Genomic DNA, 24,619 nt, shown 5'->3' with positions numbered 1-24,619 from the left:
ACTTGAACAAGGAAGAGACAAACCAGAGCAATGCCTCCTCTTTTTATTGACTCACATACACACACCATTTAAGTATTGGGATGAGGAGGCATGCAAGAGCAATGCAGAACTCCCAAGCCGGCAATGAGCGGTCTCCTCCTATTTGGACCAATCAACCTGGCGGGAGGTTTAAAAGCAGCAAGAACTGTTAAAATTGAGTCAGCTTTGGAAGCAGATTTATGTACTGCTGGTCGAGTGCAGACCTCTCCTGGAATGCGGGGTGGCAGACTGAGTGTTCGAGAACCCTGGTTGGATGCAGAGTATATGCAGCGGGAAGCAAGGCTGAAGGAAGCTGGAGGCATGTGCAGGACTACGGAGAGGGAATTCGGCGTGACCAGGCAAACATGCAGAGTGAGGCCCTAGCTGCGAGAGATGCATCAATGGTGGGAACAAAGCCATTGAGAGCCGCTGTGGAGATGGAGAGGCGCCGCTCATTAGAGAGAGACAGAGCTTGTGGCGGCCGGAAGCTTCGATGGAATTCCATAAGCACCAACCAGTGAGTCAACCTGGGCAGGGGGACACTGGGACAAAATAAATGAAAGCAAGCACTTTTAAATACTGATCCGAATGAAAGCAAGCATTTTGAATACTGATCTGAAATGAAAGCAGTTTTGTGGAATCTCACGATATAAAGGTATTGGCAAGAGTTAGAAGAATATAAAGGAACTATGTTTCGAATGGATTGTGTCCTCCCACGTATTCCTCATCTTAGATATATCCTTACTTTCAGCTTTGCTGCTTCGGAAATGTTTTCTCTCTCTCTCAACCAGAGGGCGCTCCACTCGAGGCGACGATGTCCCTCAGCGGTATTCGTCGAGCACCGACGTCATTCATTGTATAAATGCCTCGAGCGAGCCCGTTGTCCTCAGTTCCGTTTTTCCATTAGCTTTGCTTCGAGATAAAACAGCGCTTCAGTTATAATGAATTATGTCGTCGTCTTCTTCGAACCCGTCCACACCGAAAACTGGTTTTAAGAAATGCCAAAGGTGTGGGAGAAAAATGTCGCTGACCGATCCTCATCGTAATTGCCTCTGGTGCCTCAGTTCCGACCATCGAATTGACGACTGTGGTTCCTGTCAGTCAATGACCCATAAGGCCTTGAAAGAAGAGGTAAACTGGCGGTCGGGGAGGAATCCTCAAAGTTTTCTTCGAGAGAGAAGAAAAACTCGGCTGAGTCTTCGGCAAAACGCCATAAAAAGTCCAGGTCGAGGAGTCCTTTTCTTCGTCTAAAAAAGAATGACACCGGTCTCCCTCTTCCTCTTCCTCGTCTACATCGGAGGAAGTTATTACATGTCCAACAAAGCATGACTCCCCTAAAAAGTGGGAAGCGTTTAAAGCATCGATGATGACAATTTTTGAGAATGCGGCCCAGATTCCCTCAAAAATGTCTGATGAAGACCATGCCTCTACGCACAAAAAAAGTGACGGGGGAAGGTCTAAGACTAGAAAATTCGACAAGAAATTGTCGAGGGTGTCTTCCAGGGATTCTTCCCAAACACAAAAAGAAAAGCCTTCCAGTGCATAAACAGGAGGCAGATCTTAAGAAAAGGACCTTAGACTTTGATACGTCATCGAAGGCCTCGACAAAAACTTCTTCGAAGCCTCCATCGAAGGCTGTCAAGTATTAGGGGTCTATGACGCAACCGAAAAATGTTACTTCGAGTACACGATCGACGGCTTCGAAGACTCCTTCGAGAGCGTCGATGGTCTCAAAGACTCATTTGACGACATTCATAGCTCCTTCGAAATCATCGAAGAATACCTCGACATCTAAGGTAATTGCCACAACATCGACGCCATCAACGCTTCTGTCGACGTTGATACCAGTTACAGTGGCGAAATCAACACCAATGTTAAAACCTATACCTGAAAAGGTGTTTCACCCAGAAAGCAGACATGATTTTTTCCAAACCATGTCATCTATATATGGAGAAATGTCATCAGGAAATGAGGAGGATGAAGAAGAAGATGAACCAGCGGTTTCATCGGCAGGGGTAAAATATGGTACAAGAGAAGTCCCTGAGGAATTAATTAAACCTCAATCTAAAAGGCAAGACCTTTATGAATGTTTACAATCTGCAAGTGGACTAGATACGTCCCCTGAATACGAGTTTGAAAAACCTGATCCGGCAGAGCATGCTGATTTGGGTTATAGAAAACTAATGAATAGAGTTACAGAATTTATGGGATGGGGTAGAAACTCGCCTGTATACCAGGATGATGACATGACGGATATCCTATCAAGAGGACCTCAGCCAGACCCCATACTTCCCTTTTATATTGCCTTACAAAGGAGAGTAAATGCTGCTTGGGAAAAACCTGAAACCATTGCAGCAGTAAATAAAAAATATGTGGCAAAATATAGACCATGTAATTCTGATCCAGAATACTTAAGTAAGCACCCATCTCCAGAAAGCGACCATTGTCAACAGGAAGTGCGAACTATACTGCTCAAGGGAATTTCCCCCGAGAGGAGCTCTAGGAGACGCATTCGTAGTGGAGTGGGAGTTTCCTCTTCTGTATACATTTCCTTCAGTCCCTGTGATCCCTCAAGTAATCAGGAGGTTGAGAAAGTTCAGGAAAACCATGATCCTAATTGCCCCGGATTGGGCCAGGAGAACGTGGTACCCGGACCTTCTCGACATGTCCATCTGCCCTCCAATACGTCTTCCAAAAAGAGAGGATCTTCTCTCGCAAGAGGGAGGTCACGTTCTCCATCCAGAGGTCAACATACTCAACCTTCACGCATGGCTTCTGAGAGGTTGAGATACAAGGATTGGGACCTTCCGGATGATATGGAGATTTTGCTTTCGGCCAGAAGGCCAGCAACTAAATCTCTGTACCGGTGTCGTTGGAACAAGTTCAGTAATTGGTGCAGGGATAAGAATGTGGACCCTTTTCAATGTAATATTCCAACAGTATTATCTTTTCGAGGGGATTGGGTCCTCCGACGTATTCCATATCTATGACAGGTAATGTCCACAGCTGTGCTGCTTCGGAAAATCTTTGGCGCCTGCGTCAATGACGTTGATGCGCCGTCCACGAGGACCTCCTCCGACGGCCGACGTCACCCGATTTGATAAGTAGGACGCACGACACCCATAGCCTCGGTTCTGTTTTTTCCGCGAACGTGTTCGCTTCGTGAATCTCGGTACGCCTCGACTCGTTGGAGTTTGCTGTTTTCAATTCTCGGTTCGTTGAACCTGTTCGGTTTGTTGTGAAGACCTGTCTGTGGCGATGTCTTCTTCGTCTTCAACCCTGCGTCCGGGCTTCAAGAAATGTGGGGACTGTGGGTCCAAGATGTCGGTCACGGACTCGCACGACGCCTGCCTCTGGTGCCACGGGGAGGCCCACGATACGGACGACTGTGTCGACTGCCAGTCGCTCACGGCAAAGGCCTTGCGGGAACGCAAGAAGAAGCTGTCGGTAGGCCGGGTGTCTAAGCCCCGGAAGTCGAGGTCTGCGGGGCTTTCGACGGATGACTCGAAGGGCGACTCTCCGCGTCATCGTCGGAAGTCCAGTGGGTCTCCTTCCAGGAGTCGGTCTCGCCACTCCTCCGCCTCTTCGAGGCATTCCCGGAAGCGCCGGCGTAGGTCGCCTTCCCCGTCCTCTTCCGAGGACTCCGCCCGTCGGCGGGTCGCTTATCCCTCCATGCAAGCGACACCGGAGGAATGGGCTTCCTTCGGGAAGCAGATGCTAGCGATTCTTGAATCGCAGGGCACCGGTCCGTCCGCGCCTCCGAGTGGGGTCGGTCGGCATCGGTCGAGAGACACCGCTCGTACGCCTTTGGGCTCGGGTGGTCAGCACGGCTCGCGGGAGAGGTCCCGCTCGGACAAGGGTAGCCATTCTCGCCATGCCCATTCTAGGTCCCGGTCCTCGACGCGCTTTTCTGCTACATTTGGCTAATCTGGGGCTCCAGGTTAGTACGATAAAAGGATACTTAGCAGCGCTATCTATCTTCAAGCGCTCGTCAGAAGAAGACTCTTACTTTAAGATACCTTTAATAACACAATTTTTAAAAGGTTTAAACAATGTATTTCCACTAATACCTTTTCAAGTTCCTGTGTGGGATTTGAACTTGTTACTAAAGTTTCTGACATGTGCACCATTTGAACCTTTACATTCCTGCCTATTAAGGATTCTTACTCTGAAAACAATACTTCTAATTGCTTTGACATCAGCCTGCAGGGTAAGTGAGTTGCAGGCACTTTCTAGTGGTCCTCCTCACACCACCTCTTATAAAGATAAAGTTGTCCTTAGAGTCAAACCTTCTTTCTTGCCAAAAATCGTCTGACTTTCACCTGTCACAGAAAATAATACTACCTACTTTCTACCCTCATCCTCACACAAGTAAGGAAGAGGAAAGACTACATAGATTAGATCGTAGAAGGGCTCTTAGCTTTTATATTTCAAGATTGGCAAAAATACGTCAGTGTGACCAACTGTTTGTGGGATACACTGGCCGTAAATTAGGACTAGCTGTAACCAAACAAACAATATCAAGATGGATAATCTTAACCATGACTGAGTGTTATAGGCTAGCTGGAAAAGATCCCCCTGAGGGATTAAGAGCTCATTCGACTAGGGGCATGGCAACTTCAACAGCACTTCAAAGGGGTGTTCCTGTACAAGATATTTGTGCAGCAGCCACATGGTCATCCATGCATACTTTCATAAAACATTATGCTCTGGACTCAACTACCTCTCAAGGAGGTCTATTTGCTAAATCTGTACTCCATTCGGTACATGACTAAAACATTTCTGTACTCCCACCTCCAATACAAAACTGCTTTGGCAGTCTATCTAAAATGAGGAATACGTGGGAGGAGACAATCCATTCGAAGAACAAGTTACTTACCAACTGTAACGTTCTTTCATTGGAAGTTCCTCCCACGTATTCCTCATCTTAGATATATCCTTACCTTCAGCTTTGCTGCTACGGAAATCTTTTCTCTCTCTCTCCACCAGAGGTCTCTCCGCTCGAGGCTACGATGTCCCTCAGCGGTATCTGTCGAGCACTGACGTTATCCGTTGTATAAATGCCTCGAGCGTGCCGGTTGGCCACAGTTCTGTTTTTTCGTGTATCAGAGCCCATGGATTATAGTTAAAGGCGTGCCTCTTTTGACCCAAGCCTTAAAAGAAATTAGAGTGTAAAGCACATAAACTGTACTGCGGGGTAGGATGGGAAGGTCGATGAGGAATACGTGGGAGGAACATCCAATCGAAAGAACGTTACAGTTGGTAAGTAACTTGTTCTTCGAATGGATTGTCTCCTCCCACGTATTCCTCATTTTAGATAGACTGCCAAAGCAGTTTTGTATTGGAGGTGGGAGTTCTTCTGATGCTTGTGAATCTGCTTAGTCACATGCTGTGCATATAGTCCGACATCTAGTGGTAATCGCAGAGTATTGCATCTTGTCTTTTGGGATCGAAAGGGGACATCGACATGGGCGTGCTTGTAACACTATCCCTAACAAGACGTGTAGTGTACCCAAAATCCCTCACGCGTCAAGGTCCCACAGATTGTTCTTTTTCACCCAGCTAGCTGGTCGCCTTACGCGAGCTCGTAAAATTGCAAATATATCTTTGTCCACGATCTCCGGTCGTTTTAATACTTGTCACCCTTCACCGACGACTACTTTACAACCAACGCTGAAGACTGCGGAAGACGACTCCAGACTTCGGCAGCTGTTGCTCCGGTTGACACGGTCCACCGCGAGGCCTCGGCCCTCCGGCCAGGCCTACACAGTAGTTAGAGTGGGGTCCGGAGCTCTGTTTCTTTTCAAGAATACATTTCCTTCTCCCCTTCTGGTTTTGCTGTCGCTATTAACCTGAGCTATGGACAGGACTCCTTTTCAATGTTGCCCTTCTTGCAACGGCAAGTACCAATGGAAGGACACACACCAGAGGTGTAATTAGTGTTTACCTCGAGATCATAACGAGGAGTCCTGTCGGTCTTGCAAGCTTTTATGTCCTAAAACGATAAAAGAACAGCGAGTCAAACGGTGGGCGGCCTACGCCATGCAGCAGGCTGAGAGTAGTTCCCCTGCCTGCCGCTGCAGGCGCCTCAAGTGACGAAGTAAGCGACAGCCGTGGCTCCACATAAAGGAAAGCACACAACCCCTGAGCCTCCTCCACTGACTCGTCGGGATGGCCAAAGGCGCCAACTGGTACGCCGATCCTTTCGATGGAACCCACTGATCATCAGGGTCGACCACCCTCCCTTCAACCGTCTAGGCGACATGCGTCTGGGTACTCAAGTCACAAGGGCATCGGCACCAAACCTCATAAGAGCACTGAGACGCCTCACAAGAGCGCGTTGACGCCTAAGGGTTCGGCAGTGCAGAAAACTGCGACTAAGCCGCTAGGACCACCGAAACCTCTCCCAGATACGCCGGAGATCCACGAGAATCTCGCGAACATCATCTCGGCAGCGAATAGGCCTAAACACACGTCAAGAGGTCGAGAAGGTCAGGAAGAATATTCTGATAGTTCCCAGCCCCTGCCTAAGACTCTGTCAGACAAGGCTCGACGGCCTAAGGACCCAAGTCCTCTTCCCCCTCAGACCCCCCTGGGTCATCCTTATGGACCAGGGACAGGTTTGAGGGGTACATGAATAGACTTTCTAAATTTATGGACTTTTCTGAAAAATTTACCACACCATGAAGGCCAAGAGAGGAAGACTACTATCCTACTCGTTATCTGGTGCCATTCTAAGAGCATCAATCCCATTGACTGCCCATTGACTGCTCTGATACCCACATTACTGGACTCATCTACTGGACTCGGGTCTGGTTTTTAATTCTCTGAAGATCCACCTGTCTGCACTTTCATCATACACTACGTCACAAAAGGAGTCGTGGTGGAAGATACCAGTCACCAAGGCATTTATGGAAGGGGTTAAAAGACTTCATCCCCCAATTTCAAACCCAGCACCCGGGAGGGACCTAAATGTGGTATTAATTAGACTAATGGGATCTCCCTTTGAACCTATGCATAAGGCTAGCCTTAAGGCTCTCACAAGACTGCCTTTCTACTTTCTAGTGTCAGTCCCTTCAATTAGGAGAGTCAGTGAATTATAGGCCCTTTCAGTTCTAGACCCATTTGTCAGAATTCACAAAGATAAGGTGGTTTTGCGCACACACCCTAGGTTTGCACCTAAATTCATTTCAAAGTTCCATGTGAAACAATCAATCGAACTGCCCTTCTTCCAGAACCCCATTAACGTGGCAGAAAGAAGCCTACATACACTTGATGTGCACAGGGCGGTCATATATATTATCTGGAAAAGACTCGACCACTAAGAAAGACAAATCAGTTTTTCATTTCAGTGGCGGCTGGTAGAGAAGGGGACCCTGTAAGCCATCTCAAAGTGGATTGCAAACTGTATCGCAATCTGCTACACTCTTGCCAAGAGAGATCTGCCCTTCAAGCCTAGAGCACACTCTACTCTGGGCACTGAGGCTTCCATAGCATTCAATTGCAAACGTTCCTCTCTAGTCCATTTGCAAAGCAGCGACCTGGAGTTCTATACACACCTTTAGAAAACACAACTGCCTAGATGTTCACTCTAGATCTGATTTTCACATGGCACAAGCAGTACTAAGACATCACTTTACTACTGTTCTTTCTCACCTCACACCCCACCTCCAACTCTGGGTACTGCTCGCTAGTCTATGCACAGCATGTCACTCTAAGCAGATTCACAAGCATCAGAAGACATGGATTACTTACAGTAATAGCATTTCTGATGATTGTATTGGCTTAGATTCACATGCGCCCACCCTTGCTCCCCGTTTGAGTAGAAGGAACATAGACTTCTTACTATTCTCTCTCTATCTGTACTCGCTCACGTTAGTCATAAGGCTCCCTCACGGCAGGAAAAACACAACCAGATGGACGTCGACGCGTGAGGGATTTTGGGTACACTGCACGTCACGTTAGGGATAGTGTTACAAGCACGCCCATGTTGACGTCCCCTTTTGATCCTCAAAAGACAAGATGCAATACTCCGCGATTATCACTAGATGTCGGACTATATGCACAGCATGTAAATCTAAGCAGATACAATAATCAGAAATGCTATTACCGCAAGTAATGCATGTCATTTTGAGAGAACAAGCATTGGCAAGAGCCATAAGAATATAAAGGAACTGTGTATTTTGAGAGAGCAAGCATTGGCAAGAGCCATAAGAATATAAAGGAACTGTGTATTTTGAGAGAACAATCATTGGAAAGTGCCACAAGAGTATCTGAAAGTGCAACACGTGAATAGTGGTAAAACAAGCAATGGTAAAGCATCATGAGGATGCGAAATGAGAATAAACCAAGTACCGATGTAGAGCTGAAACAGTGGCAACGTGCATATGAAAGAGAAGCAAGTCAGGTTTGTTGGTTGCGTGACCTTTAATGGGTGGACCCTGTTGTCCGACAACTGCACCTAGACCGATGATACCCACTTATGGAAAAGCCACTTAAAAAAACAGCAAAGAAACTTATGATTGAATATAAAGGAAAACCTGAATGAACTGAAATAAGGAACTGAACTTTGTGAAATTGTAGAAAGGTAACCAAACCAGAAGAGCTGGGAAGTATTACAAAGAATCATTTTGGAAAGGTTGAAAAAGTTGAAAGCTTGGGGAAGGGAACCCCCTTTTGCATTGTGAACTTGAACCTTCTGGAAGGGTACTCTCTTTTGCATTGTGAACTTTCTCGAACTTTGGGGAGGGAAAACACTTAACAACCAAGAGCTGGAAGAAGCTCTCAACTGTTGTTTGAACACTTATTATTTTGATGTGGACCTCCCTACACATTGTATACAAATAGATGTGAGGGTAAGTATAGGTTTTGGACACATACAGACATTTATTTTGGACCTCGTGACATAACTATCTTTAGTTACATTTAGGTAGGGAAATCCCCCTTAGCATAGGGCAAGCTATGCCCTTTTACACCCCTCTTTTTGGTTTAATAAAAGTTTTTAGCTCAAACTTGAGTTCAGATGTCTGTGCCTACTTCATGATGCCTTCATAGTACCTTTTTCTTCTCGTGTTCCTTCTCCAACATGTGAGTGACTTAAGATGTATAGCTTGGAATGCCAACCCCCATTTCTGGGAGCAATCCCGATGACCAGAAATACATTTCAAGTTTATGAATGAGTAGGTGACCCATGCTGAAGTATTGTCATAAGTAGCAAGAAATGGATTCTGTGGGATCGGTCCCTGTTGGTGCGCTAGTGACCACTCTGGAATAATTCCAAAACCCAACCTATAAATTGGTTCAGGGACCCTGGCAGCAAGATAGATCCTACCCCCTCAACCTTCCCACAAAGTTTGTAGATAATAGTAAAATTAAAGATTAAGCTTCGGGGGAGTGTCTTGCACTCAAGGTCAGTCCTCTCAATGTGGAAAATATTTCAGACAGACGTTGCAAATGTCCAAATCATGTGAGATGTAGTATTTTTATTTTTCAATAAGAGAAACAGCCAACACGTGTTTCGACCCCTGGTCGTTGTTAAGGCTGTAAATATCATGATTGTAACATAACACCATTGATAATAATGTACATGACATTCGAAATATTAACATTAAATCATAAAGATATAAGTATAAAAAAAACATAGGACTGGATAGGTCATACCATGTTGCATCATGCGCCAGGTCAGGGTTGTAGGGTTGGAGTCAGTGCAGGATGAGAATTCAATGCCAAAAAGATAAAAAGAAAGGCAGAATTGCATTAAGCAATTTGACAATTTTATGTGGCCTCCCATTATATTGATTTACATCATTACGTGGTCTTAGAGATATATCCATTAATGCTCAAACGACCAGCTTTTGAGGTATTCGTGAGATATTCAAAAAACAGTGCCATATATAGACAATATAACAGGTGTCTAAGATCAGTTTGTGTACGCCATGTGTATACTGAAATTATTGCAGAATCCTACTCCCCTAAAATTGAACCGAAACCATTTACGACTAATAGTTGTAGGTTTCTCATGAGCCCGCTTTGGCATCAAAAGTGCTTCCAAAATGGTGGATTATTAGTACATCTGCAGTGGAGGAAAGTGTATGTAATGGTCTGTAATGGTCTATTAATGGCAGAACTACAAGCTGCTCCTATATTGAATCTTTTACCTTATTTTAAAATAGTAGATTGAAAGAATCTGCATTTCATGGGACCATTTCTGGTATATGTGATGTTAGATGGCCTGTGAAAAATATATATCATTCCAAATAAGCAAATGATATATTATTTGGGATAATGCCCATATCAGTAATGATTGTTATTTTTAATGTGTATTATATACAATGCTCCAAAGGAATTGGCTTCATATTTATAACCTATAAATTAAAGGAAATATTTGTTCAAATTAGGATGATGCCTGATTAGTAAGGTTAAGGTATGGGAGAGTGATACTAGATACTATTAATCCCTTGGTGCATCAGATAGTTTGTGGCCCCATTAGTCAATGAATAGCGCCATATGACCCCCCAAAAAAACATATTTTTTGTAAAAATATATAAATAGCAGAAATATATACCTCCATTATATGGAAAAATCCCTTGCACGAGTCTTACAAGTATGTGGAATCGCCTTTCGGCTTCTTCAATAGTGCTCTTGCCGCGATCGCGGCAAAACCGCCATTCAAAATGGCGCCTGCAACGTGATGACATCACGCGTATGCATAACGCGTGACGTCATCGAAGTAAATACATGACGTGCATATCAGCGCGATTAGTATTAAAGCTGTCAGCATACCCCGGGCTGTGAAAATGACCAATTCCTTTTTGTACTGAAGTGCTTAAATGCACGCTCTGTATTGGTACTCATGATTCTATTAATGTTACAATATTTGAATGTATATTATGAGATATATGAGAAATACATGCCTGTTATGAATAATAGTTGGATCACCAAAATTGGTGATACAGTTAAAGTAACGCACTGTCTTTGGAATTAGCAGCTACGTTATGTGTCAGTAGCACAGTAAAATGATTAATGAATGTCAGTTAAGTTTGAGACACAAATTAAATGACTGATTCACAGCCTATTGATGGACACGAATTATAGCATAACATTGCTTCCTCTTTTGCCTAACTTAGCCTTCATTAGACCAATAAAACGAATATCATTGCTGTTATTCATTTGGTGACATTCTCGCCAATGGATGGCCAACGGTGATTTGGGGTCATTGTTTCTTAGACTTGATAGATGTTCCCTGAAACGAACTCTCAATTGTCTAATTGTGCTCCCTACATACAGTTTGCCACAGACACATATAATTGCATATACAACATTAGTCGTTCTACAATTGATGAATTGATTAATTTTAACCAAATTGCCATACATGTCTGTGAAAGATTGACAGTTGCTATGAGCATACTTGCAATAATGCAGTTTCCACACCTAAAGAAACCCACATTTTTCTTTAACCAATTTCCACCTAAGTCATCCACTTTAGTTTCTAGAAAAGAAGGACTAAGCTTTTGTTTGATTGTCTGAGCTCGTGTAAAAGTGAATTTAGGTTTTTCAGGGCGATAGGGAGTCAAGTCATTATCCAATTTCAAAATGTTCTAATGTTTTTCTGCCAAACGTTGGAGAGTAGATGAATATTTTGAGAACTGAGTAATAATTGCATTGTGTTTAGATTCTGGTTTTACACTAGAATGATCAGCAAGTAAATCCGACTGTTTGTATTTTTGGTATTTGTTCTCTGCTTTGCTGATGCATGCTGATTTATATCCTCTGCTCAAAAACCTTGTTCTCAGAACTCTAGTTTCTTCTTCATAGTCTGTCTCCTTACTACAATTTCTTCTGGCCCTGTATAATTCCCCCAAAGGGATGTTATCAATTGTAGAGCGCTGATGACTACTTTGCGCCTGAAGTACAGAATTCACTTCCGTTGGTTTACGAAAGGTCTTAGTTTGGATACTGCCATGTTCGATAAATATATGCAGATCTAAAAAATCAATGGAATCTGCATCAGCGGAGCCAACAAAAATTGAGCCCAAAATCATTCCTATTAACATACTGTACAAAATTGTCAAATGACCCCAAATCTCCTTTCCTTACAATAAGTATATCGTCTATATTGTCATAAGTAAGTAACTTTCTCTTATGGTGATTCTAGTACTTTCTTTTTTGCACACCAATCCCCTCCATGCTCTGTCAGAATACATCTTATTTTTTTCCCCAACTATGGTAGCAGACAAGGGTCATGCAAAGGCCTGCGTTTTTCATTTGAATAAATTAGTTGATAATGCAAGAATGCCTGATAACTAAAGGTTCTAGAGCTGTGTTCACGTTTTCTAATGAGTGTTTGTACATTTGGCCTTGGGTTGCTCTGGGATACCAGTAGCATTGTGCATAATGTTCAGAGCATATCTTCCACATTGCTTAAAAATCCTTAGGAGTGGAAGTCAACCATCTCTAATCGTGCATTGTCCTATGGTGGAAACACTGATCTAGTTCTGGCAGGAAGTTCAGTTACAAGATTATGTGGAACATATGTCTGATTTTATCAACAGCTCGCTGACCTGAACAAACGCCTCCCAGCTGAAGCCTGCATGCCACCCTCCAAACCCACCAGGTGCACCCACCGCTATGAGCGCCAGACAGCTATGAGGCCTGCATCAGCCCACACCATCACTCTACAGCCATCCTCCTTCCGGAACCTGCGTCTGCCCAAAAGGCTGCGTGTCATCTATTTTTTTGCCCGGACCAGGCTCGCTCAAAGAATGATCATGGTGAGTTGTTTCTGTTTGTAGACACACAGGTAAAGCATGGGGCCATAAAATGTCTGTATCAAGAGGTCAGTAAATGGATAGGATGAGCCAGACTGTCGGTAAATTTCCATATTAATTTGACATCCTGAAATGCAGGAAGCTGACTGGGTTTGGGAGCCGAAAGCTTGAGGTACTGATACATTATGGTGTTGTAAAGCAAAGGTTTCTCCCCTTAGTGAATATAGGCATGTAGGATGTCCTGGATGCTGGGCAGCTTCCTTTAGCAATATTTTCAGAACAAAATTATAAATTGGTCTAATAGGAGGTCCTAGGCGCACATGCATATCCACGGGCTCTGTGCAACTCAGGACATTTCTCTACATCCATAGTAAAAGGACATAAACGGCCGGGCAAGTTTATCTGGAGATGGGGGTGCTAAGGAAAGAGATTACTGCAATAGGCCAACAGTATTACGGTCAAGAACATTCCCTGTTGGGTCCTGAATGATCTGAGCATGATCTGCAGCACAAGACAAAGTTGTAAACTAAGCAATTTCCTGTGTGTTCACTTTATAGTGGCCACACTTGTTTGCTCAGATGGCCATGCATCTGTTAGATGCCCTTTAAAATGAATTGTGCTTTATGCTGACACAGCAATGTTTTTCTACATTGTTTCTGTTTTTAAAAAAGTAATTGTATGCTTGCACGGATTTTAGTGATTTTATAAAAAGTTTAAATTTAAGAAAATATGAAACTGGGGGCCTTAACGATTGCGTAACATTTTAAAAAATGACTCCACTTTAAAATTAATTTAGCTTGATGCTGAGATTTAAAGGCCACTTATTGCCAATGACCCCCTCCCCGCCCCCCCCAGCGCAAAGCCCTTTTTGGTGATTTCAGTATATCGCCATTCAATCCCCTGTAACTTTCTTGCTACATGTGATAATTCTTCCCATGTGTAAGCGCTCATAACGCCACCAAGGAATCCTAGTTTGCTGTATGGTGGTGAGAGAAAATAACCAAAAAGGGAGCATATTTTGTGTTTTTTTCATAAAATGCAAATAAAATGATGGACATAGCAACCTGTGGTTTTTTCCTTGTAAGAGCTAGGAACACATTGTTTGTTGTGCTGAATTCGCCATTTTCCAGGCTTTCAAAAACAGGTTGAGTGGAAACCGAAACATATTTTTAAAAGGTTACCTTCAGTTTTGTGAAAGGTAGGCAATTTTACCCCTTTTCTCCCATAGGACATGCATAAAACAGAAAGGCATACATTTTTGAAAAGTAGACAAAATTCCAAGTTTAGGAAGGGGTGATTTGCGCAGGTCAGGCAACAACTATGTAGGGAAAATTCCCATAGTTTGGGGAAAAATTACAGATAAAAAAGGCATGTGCTGGACATGGTTGGAGCTGTAAGTTAATGGCTTCTGTGAATATTGAGAAAAGCAACGCCCGCTACATTCCCGGACTCTTCCAGTTAGGAAAGCATACATTTTTCGTAATGTTTCACAAAACAAGCAATACCACAATCCAAAAACGGAGCCATGGTACACAGGATAAAGAGCCCAGGCAGACCTTTTGAGGGGTAGGTGACTTGTGCAGGTTACAAAAGCATACAGTGCCTAAAGCAGAGACTAAATGTAGGTCACATTTTGGAAATGAAAGCGTTGTGTAAAAAAGTGCAGTCGCAAATGTATGAAAACCAAGAGAAAACAACAAATGTCCTACTTTCCCACATTCCAACATGTGTCCCGACGTAAACGGTACCTCACATGTGGGGGTGCACCTACCTGGGCGCAAAAGGAGAAGGCCAAACCACTGATGCATCAAATGCTCTGGGGAAGACTGGATTTGGCTTTGTTGACAACCCACAAATTTGGGCTTGGGGTGTCACTGCCACCAAGGAAAACAGGGAACCCCATGCATTTCTGAAAAGAAGACACTCTTGGGAATCCACAGAGGTCTGACTTGCGCGAATCGTCCTAGTATTTATTACCCACAAGCCCCGGCAAAGTCCGAAATTTAGGCAAAGAAACCCAGACATTTCCCACCTTCAAACCAGCGAAACACGCGGCCATCAACACATGTCCTACCTTCCTGCGTTCCCACAGGTGTCCTGACGAAAACAGTACCTCACATGTGGGGGTGCACCTACCTGGGTGCAAAGGGAAAAGGCCAAACCATTGGTAAACCCAAGTGTTTCGGGAGAGCAGATTTTGCAGGAATTTGCTCTTGTGGACAACCTACAGATTTGGGACTGGGATGTCGCAGCCACCAAGGAAAACATGGAACCCCATGCATTTCTGAAAAGAAGACACCTGCGGGAATCCACTGAGGTCTGATTTGCGCGAATAGCCCCAGAATGTATTACCCACAAGACCTACCAAAATACGCCGCCAACACCACTTGTCCTAACTTCCCATATTTCCACATATGTCCCAATGAAAGCCAAACCTCGTATGCGTGGGTGTCCTCACCTGGGTGAAAATGGGTAAATCATCCGTATGGCAAGTGCTCAGGGAATACAAGAATCGCTGTGTAGTACCCACTGCCACCCTGTTTTTTCTCTTCACGCCCATTCACAGGCACCTTTGCTCACTCTCCTCATGCATACAGCTCACAGTGCAACAGGACAGGCAGGGTTGGATTTGGCACAAGAAACAAAGTTCCTGTGAGCAGTAAAGCCGTGTCAAGGCACCAACCGTTTTACTGGCTATGCATACACCTTTCATGTCTGCAGTCAATAGCCATCCATGTCCACAGTCGCACTTCTACCAAACCACTAGCTCCACAGCAACCATATCTGCACAATTATAGCAAGTGGACATCCGCTCACATTGTAACCTTGTCTCCAGGCGTTCTCTTTCACACCAACTTCATGTACTTGCATATCAACTGTCTGCATTCAAATATCATGTGACACCAACCTTATCAGCACACGCATAGCAAATGGACATCCGCTCACATGGCACCGTCATCTCCAGGACATGTCTGGCACACCATTTTCACGTACTTGCATATCAGCTCTGCCTGTATTCAACTGTCATGTGTCACCAACCGTATCTGCACACTCATAGCAAGTGGACATCCGCTCACTTGGCTACCTGGCCTACAGGCTATGACTTTCACACCAACTTCAAGTATGCCCATAGCATGTATGCCAGCATTCACCAGTCATGTTGAAACATTCATATCTGCAAACATACACACACTAAATACACATCCACTAACATGCTAATCATTTCTGCAGTGATGTCAAAGTGCATTCACAGAAATCACATCTGCATGTACAACACAGCTTTACCTCATTCACCCACCAATCATATCCAAGTAATTCCAACAGAAGACATTTCAGTCACACAAAACATGACCATTACTGTAGTACAAAAAAGAAATTGCAAGGTGCTACGAGTTATACAAGACACCGCTGCCATATAGATGGTGTCCAGGTACCATTTTCATGACACTTAACCCTCAAGGGAGGGCGCCAAAGTGGCGTTTACAAATTTTGAAAGACACGCCTTGAGTGGAGGGAATGGTGTTCCAGTCTTGTCCAACACACCCCTCCAGTAGAGGGAGCAGGACTGGCGTTTCTTTCTAAAGCACGCCTCTAGTGGAGGGAGCTGGACTACCATTGCTTGCCAAGGCACGCCAAAGGAGAGTGAACCAGAATGGTGTTCCCTTCTTGTCCAAGGTACGCCTCGGGTGGAAGGAGCTGGACGGACGTTTCTTTGTAAGGCAAGCTTCAGGTGGAAGGAGCCAGAATCAGATTAGTCCAAAACTGCAGCGGTAAAACAAGGAAAGAAAGGCAGAGGCGCATGTAGCAGTGCTGGGTGGCAGGTGAGTAGGATTGTGACATCATGCCTCGAGTGGCATTATTTCCTAAGATACGCCTCAAGTGGAAGGAGCCAGAATCGCATTCCTTTCCAATGTACGCCTCAAGCAGAGGGAGCTTGACTGACGCTTCTTTCTAAGGCAGGCCTCAAGTGGGGGGAGCTGCACTAGCATGCCTTGCCAAGGCACGCCAAACGGCAGTTAACCAGAATGGTTTTCCCTTCTCCAAGGCACACCTCGAGTGGAGGGACCCGGAGTGGCATTCCTTTCTAAGATATGCCCCAAGTGTAGGGACCTGGAATGGTGTTACATTCTTGTCCAACCACGTGTCACAAGTCTAGGCGGAGAGTACAGGGAAGAGGCTATCTCTCACTGTATGCAAGTAGATTAAGGGAGATTCTGGATAGAATGCTAGAATATAACAGATTAAAGGTGCATACCAAGCTGTTAGTTGAAACAGGTATTCACAGGAACTGCAGGAGCAGGCTGTAAACAAAGACAGAGAAAAGGCAAAGACAAGCAAGTACGCTGGGCAACTTGAATTGATCAGCAATAAGGGTGTGCTGGAATATGATAAGGGGTCTCCAGGGATTAAGGAAAGCCCTTGGGATAGGTACCAGCAGATTACTCTTAACAGTCATACAGCAACGTCCTGACTTAGGCATGCCGAGGAAACTGTTGTACTCTGTGCAAGGGGAAAACTTCAGTAGCCTGCTGCAATAGCAGCAGTGGTTTCTAATCAAGTGCTCTCCAACTCTGCAGCCTAGCCTGCCGTAGCTTGGAACAGGTGAATGCAATCAGGCCCTCTGCAGCTCTTAGTAGTTTGCTGCAAACAAATGTATTTAATATGCCTCCTACAGCCCTCTGCCTTTTAGACAGCATACATGTCCCAGAATGCATTGGCTGGTTTAACCCAAAAGCCGGATAGGAACATGCAATTAGATTAGTCCAAAACTGCAGCGGTAAAACAAGGAAAGAAAGGCAGAGGCGCATTTAGCAGTGCTGGGTGGCAGGCGAGTAGGATCGTGACAGTATGCCCCCTCACAGGGCCCCTCCTGGTGCCCCAAAAGAAGGCATAGTCCATTGCGTCTTTCAAGCAGTAGAAAGAGTAAGGGTTGAAGCACTAAAGTCGAAATCAATGGCCAGTTAAAGGTTTATATTTCTTCAGTTTAGTACTTCGATCAGAAAATGTAAAGGGGTGATTGTTCTTCACAACCCTACCCAACGACTCGCAAGGTACATCAGTACGTAAGGTGGGTGTGCAGGAAAACAGAATTGTAGACGGAAGCTCCTTAGAGGATACAGCAATAGAGGCTGGCACAGACACAGGAATTGCTGGTTTCAGGTTGTTCTTTGGATGCAGCGGTTGTGAATGTGACTCAGAATGCAAAGAAAATGTTTTACCTTCAGATGGCTGTGGCATAACTGCACTATCTTGGTGTCTTTCAGAAAGGGTAAGTTTATTCTTTGTCACAAAGAGCTGGTATTTTGATGGCATTACTATTCCAATAGGTAGACATTTGCATTGAGCCGTGGATACCACACTCATGTAATTGGTTACTGGCTCGGTGTATTCAAATACTTGGGAAGGAGATACTGCTAAGTGCAAGGCTAGCGGAGGCTTGATCAAAATCCTTTCTCTTACAGGGAGTGCAGGTATCTGGTTCCACTGGTTTAAATGTTCAAGCAGCATAACACTAACAATGGTACTGATCATAAGGTCTTGAAACACTAAATCCATTACTGAATCTTCCTTTTCACTGAAGGATATGCTTTTGCATTCAAGGTAATCTTCATTCATTTCTTGTGGTTTCATTTCAGTTATGGGCATTTGGATTACTTCAGGTGATGAAGTGGACACCGAGATAAGAATGGATGCACAGTCTTGATTCAGGTCACAGGCATGAGCAAGCGTTGAAACACAGTCTTTGAAAAAGAGGGTTGTTGGACTGGCAATTGTTTCGGATACTGCAGTAATTGTGGGGTTGTAAACACTAGAAAGGTCAATTGCATTGCTGTCCGTGGGTGAGGCAGTGCTGGATACTGGTGTTGGAACCAAGGAAGGTCGAGGACAGCATTGGAGTTAGACTATGGTTAGGCTCCTGGAAAAAATGTTGTACCGAGTCTGCAGAAGTGTCAGAAAAGATAGCAGAGGTAGACTCAGCAGGAGACAGAAGAGGCCTTTCAAAGGAGTCACCCAGTGAGGTAAAGGAGGACAGGTCTTCACCAAATAGATCGTAGTTTGGGAAAACCTAGCTGGCATCTTGAACAGAAGGAGAAGAGCACTCAAAGTTAACGTGCAACTGGTAAGCATATTCCTGCCTCAATCTTTCTATTTGCTCCAACGTTCTTTCTTTTAACTTACGCAACTCATTAGGAACCCAAATGTCATCAATAATTAGAGAGAGAATGTCTGGTTCAGGGTGATATGGATTATCTGAAGATGAAATGTATCCCTCTCTTACGTTTAGCTCGTACAGTATGGCATAGTCATTTAAATCCATAGATTGCCTCTTTAGAGCAAACAGCTGTTTCTGGATATTTTCCAAATCAAAGACGTCCTCAGGGGACTTAGCTGGTCTTTCTTTAACATACTGTTTATTGGTAGAAGGCTCTGGTTCTGCTGTTATCTTAGCATAAGACTCTGAGGTTTCAGAGTAGATCTGTGGAACAGAACCAAGTCTAGAGGCATGAGTAGCATTGTTGCGACTACAAGCTTGTTTGATAATGCATAGCATCCTCATAAAGTGTCTTGGAATCTTGCTTCATGATGTCAGCCCTAACACACTGAATAGTGACAGGGCAATACTTTACAGGTTCACTGGAACAGTACACAGTAGGAAGACTTTTCAGAGATATACGTTGAAGCCTCCCAACCAGCCCTTGTCTTGGAGGGGCATGGCAAGGAGTGAGTCAAATACCTATTTTCTTCCTGTAACTGTTCTGCAGTCATCAAGTCGGGATTAGCAGAAAACAGAGTCCCATCCCGGAGTACTTGGTTTGGCAGAAAAAAGTGAAAAGAAATTGGCACGGAGATACCCATTCTCTCTGAGGACGGTAGCTTCATTATGGGTAAAAGTCCCAAGTAACTGGGTGCTGGCGGTTTGCTTGGAAGATGTAGGGGTTCGCCAAGGGTTTTTGTTTTTCTTCAGAGGCATCTTAGATCGAACAAGCATTGGCCCAAGAATCAAAATTTTCTTTTTGGTCAGTCAATCTGTCACAAGTCTAGGCGGAGAGTACAGGGCGGAGGCTATCTCTCACTGTATGCAAGTAGATTAAGGGAGATTCCGGAGACAATGCTAGAATATAACAGATTAAAGGTACATACCAAGCTGTTAGTTGAAACAGGTATTCACAGGAACTGCAGGAGCAGGCTGGAAACAAAGAGACAGAGAAAAGGCAAGGACAAGCAAGTATGCTGGGCAACTTGGATTGATCAGAAATTGTACTGGAATATGATACGGGGTCTCCAGGGATTAAGGAAAGCCCTTGGGATAGGTACCAGCAGATTACTCTTAACAACAGTCATACAGCAACGTCATGACTTAGGGGTGCCGAGGAAACTGTTGTACTCAGTGCAAGGGTAAAACTGAAAGACCATATACTGAGGCAGGTACAACTTCAACGGACTAGGTGAAGGCATCAGAAGTCTTCCCTTATCTGATCTGAACGGAGACCAACCCAGGGTCACACTGTACAACGGATTCAAGTGGAGACACCACAGTGGACCAAGATGTACACAAGTAGAAAGCAGCGTTGAAAGAAATAACCAGGTACAGGGCAGGATAGGATATCAGAAGTTGGAACAGGCAGGAAGCAAGGCAAGGAGCCCAGAGGAACATGGCAGAAGGCAGAGGAGGGTGGCAAGGCTGCCAGGCAGGGAAGCCCAGAGGAGAAGGGCAGAAGGCAGCAGAGTGCGGCAAAGTGGTCAGACGGGAGCCCAGAGGAGCAGGGTGGAAGGTACAGGTGGGAGCCCAGAGGAGCAGGGCGTAAGGCAGCAGAGTGTGGCAAAACCACCAGGCGGAAGCCCAGAGGAGCAGGGCGGAAAGCAGCGGAGTGCGGCAGAGCCATCAGGCGGGTGCCCAGAGGAGCAGGGCGGAAGGCAGCGGAGTGCGGCAGAGCTGTCAGGCGGGAGCCCAGAGGAGCAGGACGGAAGGCAGCGGAGTGCGGCAGAGCTGTCAGGCGGGTGCCCAGAGGAGCAGAGCGGAAGGCAGCGGAGTGCGGCAGAGCTGTCAGGCGGGTGCCCTGAGGAGCAGGGCGGAAGGCAGCGGAGTGCGGCAGAGCCGTCGGGCGGGAGCCCAGAGGAGCAGGGCGGAAGGCAGCGGAGTGCGGCAGAGCTGTCAGGCGGGTGCCCAGAGGAGCAGAGCGGAAGGCAGCGGAGTGCGGCAGAGCTGTCAGGCGGGTGCCCAGAGGAGCAAGGCGGAAGGCAGCGGAGTGCGGCAGAGCCGTCGGGCGGGAGCCCAGAGGAGCAGGGCGGAAGGCAGCGGAGTGCGGCAGAGCCGTCAGGCGGGAGCCCAAAGGAGCAGGGATGAAGGCAGCGGAGTGCGGCAGAGCCGTCAGGTGAGAGCCCAGAGGAGTAGGGCAGAAGGCAGCGGAGTGCGGCAGAGCCGCCAGGTGGGAGCCAGAGGAGCAGGGCAGAAGGCAGCAGCAGACTGGAGAGGGAGCTGCAAGCATGAACAGCAACAGGAATCAAAAGGCCAAAAGAGGATTTCCAGGAAAGGTCAAAAACTGGTAACAGGAGCCCCAGCACAAACTCCGAGAGAAAGCAGTTGACTGACAACTGCTTCTGTTCAAAGTGAGCTTATAAAGGCCCTCCCAGCCAGCAGGCCAGCAGGGTGGAGCTGATTGCAGACTCTGGCAGCTGTGTTCAATTAAGCCCAGCCCTGGCTTCAGTAGCCTGCAGCAGTGGTTTCTAATCAAGTGCTCTCCAACTCTCTGCAGGCTAGCCTGCCGTAGCTTGGAACAGGTGAATGCAATCAGGCCCTCTGCAGCTCTTAATAGCTTGCTGCAAACCAAAGTATTTAATATGCCTCCTCCATCCCTCTGCCTTTTCGATAGGATACCTGTCCCAGAATGCTTCTGCTGGTTTAACCCAAAAGCCGGATAGGAACATGCAATTAAATTAGTCCAAAACTGCAGCGGTAAAACAAGGAAAGAAAGGCAGAGGCGCATGTAGCAGTTCTGGGTGGCAGGTGAGTAGGATTGTGACATCATGCCTCGAGTGGCATTATTTCCTAAGATACGCCTCAAGTGGAAGGAGCCTGAATCGTGTTCCTTTGTAAGTCACGCCTCGTGCAGAGGGAGCTAGACTGACCTTTCTTTCTAAGGCAGGCCTCAAGTGAAAGGTGCCGGAGTGGCGTGCCTTTCTAAGGCAGGCCTGAAATGGAGGGAGCAGAACTAGCATTGCTTGCCAAGGCAAGCCAAAGGGCAGTGAACCAGAATGGTGTTCCCTTCTTGTCCAAGGCATGCCTCGAGTGCAGGGAGCTGGAGTGGCATTCCTTTCTACGATACATCCAAAGTGGAGGGAACCGGGATGGTGTTTCCATCTTGTCTAAGGCATGCCTCGAGTGGAGGGAGCTGGACTGAAGTTTCTTTCGAAGGAATGCCTCAAGTGGAAGGAGCCTGAATGGCGTTCCTTTGCAAGTCACGCCTCGAGCAGAGGGAACTAGACTGACCTTTCTTTCTAAGGCAGGCCTCAAGCAAAAGGTGCCCGAGTGGTGTGCCTTTCCAAGTGGATGGAGGAGGACTAACAATGCTTATCAAGGCACGCTAAAGTGAAGTGAGTCAGAATGGTGTTGCATTTTTATTGAAGGCATGCCTCCAATGCAGGGAGCAGGAGTTGCGTTCCTTGGTAAGGCATGCATGAATTGAGAGCCAGTGAGTCCCTTTCTAGGAATGATGGGCATTCCAGGAAATCACTCGATCTCCCGATACTTTTCCTTTGTATGATACAAAAGAGGCAAAGTGCTGGCATTGAAGGGCATTGGGGACAGTACACCTGGGTATCCATCCTCCTTCCTTGTTTTGTACACACCTTACATTTTCTGTATGATTGTCTCTTCATGTGTGTGGCAGGAACATAATCAGCAGAGTGACATCCTTTCAATCTGGCCACATCTACTTCTGGAAAGGAGGGAGTTATGGACAATGGTCAGTGATTTTACAACTTCTTTTTCAAAGTTCAACAATGACAGTTGCACGGTATACAACATAAGCATTGTATGTAGCTACATGCATAATGTGAACGGCCAACTTCTTGTACCACATGCAAGACTTGCGTGCTGCCTGGAATGACTCAAGCAATTGGTCTGCTTTATCTACACAATCCATGTACTTGTTGTAATGCAGAATGCACTTGGGCCTCTGCACTTGCTGAGCCTGCCGGTTCACGGTGACAAGTGAAGTACTGACATCATGAATAGTACTTAGCATGTGCACATCCCTTCCGTCGCAAAAATGTTACTGCCTACAGTTCATCCCGCCGCAATGCCATACATGCTCCCTTGTCCAGCTTCTTACACACAAGTTGTCTGGGGAAGCCTTTGCGGTTACTGCGGATTGTACCGCATGCCAGTGTACCCACATTGTACAATTTCTTGAAGAGTGGTATTTCTGTCTAGAAATTGTCCACATACAAATGGTGACCCTTGCGGAACAATGGTGTGGCAAGATCTCAAACTATCTTCTCACTGATACCTAAATGGGCTTTGCAGCCCGGGCGGTTTATGCTGGAGTCTTTTCCAATGTAGGCTCTCATGTTGTAGGCAAGCCCAGTGGTACTTTTGCACAACGTGTACACCTTGATCCCATGTTGTGCTCTCTTGCTCAGAATATACTGCTTAAACAGTAGCCGACCTTTGAACAATACCAATGATTCATCAATGGATATGTTCTGGCAAGGAACATACACCTCCGAAAATCGCTGAGTAAAGTAGCTTCTGAAATGGCTGAATTTTTGGCCTTTCACAATTTGGGTCAGTTCTGGGTAATGCTGCAGAGTTGTCATTGAAATGCAACATACGTTGCAGTGCTTCAAAACGATTTCTACTCATTATTGCTGGAAAAAAAGGGTTGTAAATGCCGCTTCATTAGATCAGAACATTGAGATAGAGGGCTTCGGCAATATTCCCATGAGCAGAGTGAGACCCCAAAATGTTCTCATCTCAACATTGGTAGTCGGAACCCAAGATTGTCCTCTGTAATGGGGTTTGAGAGTGGGACCCCGTGACCTCAAGAACTGTTCAGCGTACAATTTGGTTTGCGCAACCACATCTGAAATGAACCCATCATCCACAAAAAGGTTGAAAAAGTCAATAGGCCGAAAACCATCTGTATTGTCTGTGCACCCTTCTATTCCATTGAAAGGTGGCACAACAGGCTGAGCCATTGCTGGAGGCACCCAGTCTGACTCATCAGCCATGTCATGACCTGGCACATTCCTTGCACGTCCTGCATGTTCCCTCAACCTTGCAGATAACCTGTGTGTGGGAAGTGTCAGAAGAGGTGCATGTACTCCTTCATTCTCTTCCTCATCAGACGACGAGGAGGTATAATCAGCCTCCACCGAAAACTCACTTCCCGAATCAACTGCCTGCTCACCCTCAGAAGCAGATTCTGTTTCAGATTCCAAATCCGGTTCTGTGCCTTGCTCCGAGTCAGACTGCATTAGTAAGGCCAAAGCCTCCTCCCTAGACATCTGATGAGAAGCCATGTCTACTGTCGTGATGTAACCCTTTAATGCCCAAAGAACAGATAAAGACTGAAACAATAGGTATCTTTGCTTCTCAAAGTATGGAAACTAGTAGAGTAAGTGGTATTGAATGCCACAGACCAAGACAACACAATTACGCCGAAATGTCCAGAATCTGCTCACAAACTGTAGCCTCCCTCTGCAATGTGATTTACTCACAGCACGCTAAATAAAACGGAATACTAGTTTGTTAACACTCATGTGAAATGCAAAGTTCCAGCTCATTGCTTACTTACACGTGGTTAGACTGCTACAACACACCTGCACCT

General features: G+C 45.6%; 1 protein-coding gene across 2 annotated transcripts in view; it reads left to right on the top strand.

The window, feature by feature from the left end:
- SCAP (SREBF chaperone) overlaps positions 1-24,619 on the top strand; it is a 1,420,607-nt gene that overhangs the window by 659,008 nt on the left and 736,980 nt on the right. For both annotated transcript variants that reach the window (XM_069645830.1, XM_069645831.1), the window contains exon 12: positions 12,570-12,788. In XM_069645830.1, the coding sequence (XP_069501931.1) occupies positions 12,570-12,788 (219 nt within the window). The remainder of the gene's footprint in view (positions 1-12,569; positions 12,789-24,619) is intronic.

This window comes from Ambystoma mexicanum, chromosome 2p (genome assembly GCF_040938575.1).
Source record: "Ambystoma mexicanum isolate Mex_15411 chromosome 2p, UKY_AmexF1_1, whole genome shotgun sequence".
Classification (NCBI taxonomy): Eukaryota; Metazoa; Chordata; class Amphibia; order Caudata; family Ambystomatidae; genus Ambystoma; species Ambystoma mexicanum.
This window is presented reverse-complemented; position numbering and strand designations above follow the sequence as displayed.